Source organism: Neopelma chrysocephalum, unplaced genomic scaffold (genome assembly GCF_003984885.1).
Source record: "Neopelma chrysocephalum unplaced genomic scaffold, ASM398488v2 Primary Assembly neopelma1_179, whole genome shotgun sequence".
Lineage (NCBI taxonomy): Eukaryota > Metazoa > Chordata > Aves > Passeriformes > Pipridae > Neopelma > Neopelma chrysocephalum.
In genome coordinates, this window is record NW_020897841.1 from 201,366 (window position 1) to 209,290 (window position 7,925).

The following is a 7,925-nucleotide window of genomic DNA, read 5'->3' on the forward strand; positions in this document are numbered from 1 at the left end:
GAGGCCTGTGACCAAGGAGGTTGTGGCACAAAGGGCAGGTGACTGATGGGAGGATCCAAGGGAACAGCTGGAGCTGTGGCAGGGGATAGGCTGGATTTTGGGATAAGGTTCCCCACGGGGTGGTCAGGCACTGGAACAGGGAAGTGCTCACGGCACTGGCGTTCCAGGAGCCTTTGGACAACGCTCCCAGGTGGGATTTTGGAGTTGTCCTCACGGGGCCAGGAGTTGGGACTCCGTAATTCTTAATTTTCCAGCTGGGTTGGGTTCCCAAACACCTGCAGCTGCTCCAGGGTGGATCCCGGAGGCATCTCCTGGTGCTTGGTGATTCCCACCAGATACGGCGGCTCCCAGCCTGTGGAAGTGGGATATCCCACTCCCAGTTCACCTGGTAGCTGATAGGACTTCTCAAGGCTCTTTATCCTTAATTTGGGAAGCTTTGGATCCCCAAGATACTGGGGTCCATCCAGCAGGAGCACCCCGGGATGCTCAGATGGAAGCAAACCCAGGCTCCATTCCCAGGAATTTAAAGGAAAGGTGTTTGGGGTTTGCTCCCAAAATGGCTCCAGTGTGGTGGGATTTGCTCCAGAATGGTGTGTTTTTTCTGGGATCGTTCTTCACCATCTCCTCAAACCTCCCGGGTGAGTCAGGGAGTTTCTAAATTTGGGTTTTCCGGATGGATATTGATGTCCCCAGATCCAGATTTGCCATCAAATCGGGAATGAGGCTGGGATGGATGGATGGATGGAGAACCACGGAATGGTTGGGTTTGGAAGGGATTTTGAGGACCAGCGCTTCCCCTGGGAAGGGACACCTCCCACCAGGATGCTCCAAGCTGGCCTGGGACAATTCCAGGGATGGGGATGTGCTGGGGAGGCCCTGGCACAGATTCCCAAAGACTTCCATCTCTGGAAGTGTCCAAGTCCGGGTTGGAATAACCTGGCCTGTGGAAGGTGTCTCTGCCCATGGAATGAGATGATCCTTAAAGTCCCTTCCACCCCCAACTGTCCTGGAATTCTGTGGTGCCTCCCACCATCTCTCAGGCTTTTCCAAAGCCTCTTCCCTGTATCCCTGACCCTCCCTCTCTGGGATGGGAAGAGCACCTGGAGCCTCATTCCCAAATCCTGAGCAGACAGCAGGATTTGGTGTTCTGTGCAGTGCATCCATGCCCTTAATCCCGAGAAATGGTGGCATGGGAATGGAACTTCCTCTCCTGCGATCCTGGTGCTGTGGGTGGTGTCTCATCCCAGCCGGAATCTCCCGCTCCGTGATCTGGGATCTGGTGGGCGCAGAGTGTGTTACCTCTTGATTTACCCATCCAAAGTCTCCAGCTTTCCTGGGATTCACTCCCGCTTCTCCTTTCCTTTGGAGCGTTGGCCCCACCACGGAGCCGCCGCTGAAATTCCCAACCCTCCAGCTGTGCCGCCCGGGATGCGCCTCCGGGAACTCCAGTGGGATGTCCCTCCCCATCCCACCCCCCAACCCTGCTCTCCCTGTTTTTGGGGGGGTTCTGAGGAGAGGAGCCCCTTCAGCCCCACGGTCTCTTCCAGCCGCGCTTCCCTGGATTTCTCTTCCCTATTCTCTGCGAATGCCGGGAGCGGGCGTGGTGCCAACTCCTGGGAGCCGCTGCCGCTTCAAAATGGAGGCAGGAAGGGATCCATTTTCATCCAGGAGATGACAGGGATTCAGCCTTCCCGACCATCTGGAGAGCGGGAGCGGCAGGAATCCATCCCACCCTGCACAACACCTTCCCTGCATCCAGCCGGCCTGACTCAGGGGATCCGGCCTTCAAATTCCCTCCGGAGCTCAGAGGGAGAATTCCAGTGGCCAGGCTCCGGTGGCTTAGGGAAAACCGGGAGCGAGGAGTGTTTGGCACCCGCTCCCGGCTTTTTGCAGGGATGACTCGAGTCGTTCCGGGGAGAGGCGGAGTTTTCCCCCCGGAGTGTCCCCGTGCTGTGTTGGTGGTCTCGTGCTGCTCCAGCTTTTTCAGACTCCTTTCAGGCTGGATCCCTGGGAATTTCACATCCCGGGATAACACCATAATTCCGCGTTGCCAGTACCGGTGCGGTTGGAAAATAAATGTGTGTCCAGCTGAAAGCCGGGAATTTTGGAGCGGTTTCAGTTGTGTGCCAAGGTGGGCAAAGGCCACATGCTTTCATCCCAAAAGAACTCCTCATTGTTCCCAGTTCCTGTTTATTTTAAGCTCCGGGAGGCTCGAGGAGGAACATATGTCCATCTGCTGCCTAATTGGATTTACAGAACCCAGACTTGGACAAATATTCCCGCTCCAAGCTGGAAAATGTCAGCCCGGAGCTGCTTTTGAAGCTGGGAATTGACTTTCCAGTCACCCGGGTTTTGCATTCCAGGGGGATCGGGAAGGGATTTCGCTGGAAAACTCGATTTTGGGGGCTAAATGAGCCTTTTTTTTCCCCCAGGTTTATGCTCCCTCAGCCAGTACTGCCGACTACAACAGGGATTCTCCGGGTTATCCCTCCTCCAAACCAGCAGCCAGCACTTTTCCCAGCTCCTTCTTCATGCAAGGTAGGAAGGAAACAGATTTTCCAGCTTTTTTTCTCCAGGTTTATATCTAATTTGTCCGTAGCTGAGCCGTTTTGGGATCGTTTCCCTAAAAGCCCCGTCTCCATATCCCCATTTCCCTGCATGTGGAATTAGAGCTATGGGGTTAAAATGAGGCTGAATCCTGAATTTTTCCTGGTCTTGCTGCTTCCAGGTTGTTGTGATTACATGGAAATGCAAAGGAATTTGGGATAAATTAATTGATAACATTCCCAGAGTTGGGAAAGATCCACGTAAAATTCGGCTGCTTGTTTTTTGCCCCATTGAGGGCAAAATTATCCACTTTTTAAGGATTAGCATCATAAAATCATGGAATTATTAGGGTTGCAAAAGCCCTCCAAGATTATCAAGCCTGACCATCCATGGCCACCACTATCCATGTCCCCACGTGCCACATCCACGTGTTCTTTGGACACTTCCAGGGATGGAAATCCACTACTGATTATTCCAGGGCTTGAGTACCCTTTCCGTGAAGGAATTTTTTCCTAATCCTTTTCATTTGTTATCACCCCAAGAGCTCTGAAGCTCCTCTGGAATTCCAGAGTTGGAGATTACCAGGATTCTAATGATATATCAAAGATTTACCCTTGGAAGTGTCCGAGGCCAGGCTGGATGGGCTGGGAGCAACCTGGGATGGTGGGAGGTGTCCCTGCCCGTGGATTAGGCAGTGTGGGATGTACCTTCCAAGCCAAAGTGCTCCATGATTCCCTGATTCCTGTCTTGCAGATGGCCACCACAGCAGCGACCCCTGGAGCTCCTCCAGCGGGATGAACCAGCCTGGCTACGGGGGAATGCTGGGCAACTCTTCCCACATTCCCCAATCCAGCAGCTACTGCAGCCTCCACCCGCACGACCGCTTGGTGAGGATCCCGGGGGAAGGGACAGTGGGATGGGATGGGGCTTCCCAGAGAATCCAGGGCTGCTCCGGCCCTGCAGGTGCCCAAGGTTGGAGCAGCCTGGGCTGTGGAAAGTGTCCCTGCCCACGACAAGGGGTGGGATTGGAGGATCCTTAAAATCCCTTCCAACCCATTTTAGTGCTGGGACACTTCCAGGACTGGGATCTCCAACCTGGAGGTGTTGGAGCAGGTCCAGAGGAGGCCATGGAGAGGCTCCGAGGGCTGGAGCCCCTCTGCCCTGGGACCAGGCTGGGAGAGCTGGGAATATCCACCTGGAGAAGAGAAGGCTCCAGGGAAACCTCAGAGCCCCTTCCAGGGCCTAAAGGGGCTCCAGGAGAGCTGGAGAGGAACTTGGGATGAGGACCTGGAAGAACAGGACATAGGGAATGGCTTCCCACTGGGTTAGATGGGATATTGGGAAGGAATTCCTGGCTGGAAGGGTGGGGAGGGGCTGGGATGGAATTCCCAGAGAAGCTGTGGCTACCCCATCCCTGGGAGTGTCCGGGTTGGAATAACCTGGGGTATGGAAGGTGTCCCTGCCCGTGGGACTGGATGATCCTAAAAATCCCTTCCAACTGCCCTTGGGACACCATGAGCAGTGTCCCACCCTCTCCGTAATCCCAGCACTCCCTGTTTTTCTCTGCACAGAGCTACCCATCCCACTCCTCAGCCGACATCAACTCCAGTCTTCCTCCGATGTCCACGTTCCACCGGAGCGGGACCAACCATTACAGCGCCTCGTCCTGCACCCCCCCGGCCAACGGCACCGACTCCATCCTGGGTGAGCCACCGGGGCACGGCCCGGGAAGGGTTAAAGGCGGGAAATAAGAACCGGGAGCGATTCCGTGATGAAGTGACGGGGAAATGGGGACACATGGTTCGGATTACACACGTGATTCCGTGCGGGATGGCGGAGCGGCACTAATGCCGGAGGAATGGAGGGTGGGGTCAACCAGCAACAGATGGACGTGGGGGTTTTTTTAGGAACTGGGAACAAAGGAGGAACTAAACCAGGCTCAGAGGCCGAGTTCTCCCAGGGGTTGTGGATTCCTGGTCCCTGGAATTGTGCCAGGGCTTGGAGTTAGGCTGGTGGAAGGTCTCCCTGCCCATGGAACGGGATGAGCCGTGAGCTTCCCAATGTGGAGGATCTTCCCGGTGCCTTGCTGCCTCCTGGCTTGGCTTTTCCAGGCTGGAATATCCCTGTTTTTGAGTTCCTGCTCTGAAGGAACCACCCTCTGCCATCCTTTCCTCCTTGAGGGACTTCCCAGGTCTCTGCTCCCTTCTTGGGGTTCTTTCCCAATCCCTGGAAGTGTCTAAGGCCAGGTTGGAGCAACCTGGTCTCGTGGAAGCTTTCCCAGCCCATAATGGTTGGAATGATGATCCCTGTGGTCCCTTTCCAACCCAAGCCATTCCATAAGACTGGGAAAAAAAATCTCTAATAGAGTCAAGTGAGGCTGAATTAAATTAAAGGTGACTCTTCTCTAATTAAAAGCAATTAAATAACGAATTAATTAAATAAATGAATTCCTGCAGGTGGAGCAGGAGTAGGAATTTTGGGATGTTCCCCTGGCTGGTTTTACATGGAATTTTTTGCCTTGCAGCCAACAGAGGAAGTGGGGCAGCGGGAAGTTCGCAGACTGGTGATGCCCTGGGGAAAGCACTCGCCTCTGTAAGGAAACATTTACTTTGGAATTCCCGTGTTGACCCCTTGGGAAGGGAATTTGAGTCCCAGTTCTCCGTCTGGAGTTGCTGGAGATGAGCAGCAGGTCGCCCCCCTGGAGCCCCTGCCGGCTGGAATAGGGGATAATCAGGGAAAGGGGGTGTTGGGAAAGCTTTAGAGGGAATTTTAGGGTAGGATAGGAGTGGAAAGAGGGGAAGGCTTGAGCTGTGCCAAGTCCGTCCCACTTTTCCATGGGAGAGGGAACCCGGCAGCAGGAACAACTCCTGCACTCCCAGACCACCCTCCAACAGGATTCCTTTGGAATTCCCTGGAGGTTCTCTCTGTTCTATGGCAGCTCCACCTCTCCAGTTCATGTGGTGGCTGTTAAAGGCAGCAGTTCCCATGTTTTTCCGGGATAACTGGACACGGCGCTTCCCAGCTCCCACTGGGATATTCCCGCCCTGTTCCTGCTATCCCGGTGGCACTGGCTGCCCTTTAACCAGGACCATCCCTGTTATTTTCTGGGCACAGTGGGTTCCTTTGAGTTCTCATGACACTCGTTCATAAAATGAAGTCGAGACGATAAAATGGTGTCGGAGCCGATCCCTGAAATCCCAATCCCTGGAGTCCCTTCCCGAGGGACCCGGTGTCCAGCTTCCTCCTCTCCTGTGCATCAAAGAGCTGACTGGCACAGCCGAGAGCCTTTCAACTCTCCTGGAATTAATTGACTGGATCGGAAGGAATTTTCCAGCCTGTCCTGCTTTCATTGAAATGAACGGAATGCATAAGAATTCCAAGCTTTTTTTTTTTGTCTGGATCGGGTTGTGACGGCTTTAGATTAATTGTGTATCATCTTTTAAAGATCTATTCTCCAGATCACACCAACAACAGCTTTTCATCAAATCCTTCAACTCCTGTTGGTTCTCCCCCTTCTCTCTCAGGTATTGTTATGATTCTATTTTACGGAACGGGTCCTCCTAAGGTGGGTTTTTTTTGGGAAGAGATCCCTACCCGAGCTCAGACCGGGGTGTCCCGCCTCGGTGTCCCGCCTCCGGTGCAGACAGAAGGTTGTTGCAGCTCCCAGTGGATGTGTCTCCCAAAATATCCCAGGTTATCCCTGTGGAGCTTCCTGCACCTCAGGGACATCCCCCAGGAACAGCAGGGAGATGGTTTGGAGCTAAGTCCAGGCAGTTGGATTTTAGGAAGCTTTTCTTAGGATCAGGGAGGTAAAACACTGACACAGGTTGTCCAGAGGAGCTGCTCCATCCCTGGAATTCTCCAGGGCCAGGCTGGACAAGACTTGGAGCAATGTGGGATAGTGGGAGGTGTCCCAGGGTTGGACTGAATGACCTTTAGAGGTCCCTTCCAACCCAGTCCGTTCCATGATTTTGCGATCCTGGACTTTATTGGAATATTTGCATCCTTTCCCCAAATCCCGAGGCCCGGGGTTGTTCTCATGAGCATCAGGAGGTGGAAATATTCCTCGAACTGGCATTCCCAGTTTTTAATCCGTGACCCTTTTCCAGCTGGCTCCTCCTCCCAGCAGCACATCCTACCTGCCTGGAGATCCCACTTGGAGCCCAGGTGTAATCCAAGATCCCTTGGATCCCGATTAACTCACCGGGAATCCGGAGCCGGAGCTGAGGCCACCGTGTCTCTGTAGGGCAGGGAAAAGTGGGATCATCCCTTGCTCTCCATGGGGAGCTCCTGATCCTCTCAGGTGATGTCCCACTTCCCAGACATTCCTACGAGGATGAGACCCTTTGGGAAGGAGGGATGGTCAGGGCAGGTCCAGGAGGGCACCACACCCACCTTCATCCTGTAAAATCGGGATGAAACCTATGGAAGCAACAGAGGGACCACCTGACCTGGCTTGGGGGGTCCCACACCCCAGAAAACAACTTCCCACCCTTATTTTCCCTGGAATTACCCCAAAATTTAGAAGGGACTGTGAGTCTCCTTCCTTTCCCTATGGAAGGGGCTGAGCCAGAGGGAGAATTCCCTGATAATTTGGGCTGTGCTGCTTCCCAGTGGGAAATAGGGATAACCCAGGGTCAAACCAGTATAGAAAATTAGGGAATAGAAGTGGATTGAAGGAAGAGCTGGAATTGTTTCCTTGGCAAACTCCTGGAGAGCAGGAATCCCTTTTCCTCCCAGCGCAGCGAGGCCGAGTTTGAGCTCCAAGTGCAGGAGTTCCGCCGAGGCTCCCGCAGAGGAGCGCTCGGAAAGCTCCTGCTCGGCATTGGCCATTCCCACGCCTCGGAAAAAGCGTCCCAGAAAAGTCGGGAACGTTGCGCTCGCCGAGTTCCAACGGTAACTCCGATTTTACTTATTAGCAGGAACAGCTGTTTGGTCTAGGAATGGAGGTCAAGCGGCATCATCTCCCAATTATGAAGGTCCCTTACACTCCCTGGTATGTTCCAACCGGTGACCTCCTTCCTGCGGGAATTCCTTGCGTTCAGTGATGTCGTGCTCCATCCGCCGCTTCCTCCCACGCAGGTGTCGCGCGCCCGGAGCGGCCCCGGGAGTCTCGTCCCTATGGAAGTCGCGTGGTGGAGCCGGGGCGGGGAGGGTTGGAGGTGCTCCCGAGAGGGAAAGGGGGTGTTGGGATCTGCTGGAAAGGGGGTGAGGAGCAGGAAAGAGGGTGAGGAGGGAGATGGGGGGGATGGATGGGTGGGTGGAAGGATGGGAGTAGGAAGATGTGGTGGACTCAGGATGGTGCATCCGTGAGTCCTGTGGGGTGAGGGAGAGGATGGTCAGGGATCCTCATGGAATGAGGGAGAGGATGGTCAGGG

General features: G+C 54.3%; 1 protein-coding gene across 28 annotated transcripts in view; it reads left to right on the forward strand.

The window, feature by feature from the left end:
* TCF4 (transcription factor 4) overlaps positions 1–7,925 on the forward strand; it is a 117,771-nt gene that overhangs the window by 101,250 nt on the left and 8,596 nt on the right. For 20 of the 28 annotated variants that reach the window (XM_027701995.1, XM_027702016.1, XM_027701998.1 and 17 more), the window contains 7 exons: positions 2,433–2,538; positions 3,301–3,434; positions 4,119–4,251; positions 5,072–5,139; positions 5,993–6,071; positions 7,467–7,543; positions 7,630–7,755. In XM_027701995.1, the coding sequence (XP_027557796.1) occupies positions 2,433–2,538; positions 3,301–3,434; positions 4,119–4,251; positions 5,072–5,139; positions 5,993–6,071; positions 7,467–7,543; positions 7,630–7,755 (723 nt within the window). The remainder of the gene's footprint in view (positions 1–2,432; positions 2,539–3,300; positions 3,435–4,118; positions 4,252–5,071; positions 5,140–5,992; positions 6,072–7,466; positions 7,544–7,629; positions 7,756–7,925) is intronic. The other 8 variants (XM_027702007.1, XM_027702004.1, XM_027702005.1 and 5 more) reach the window with 4 other exon arrangements.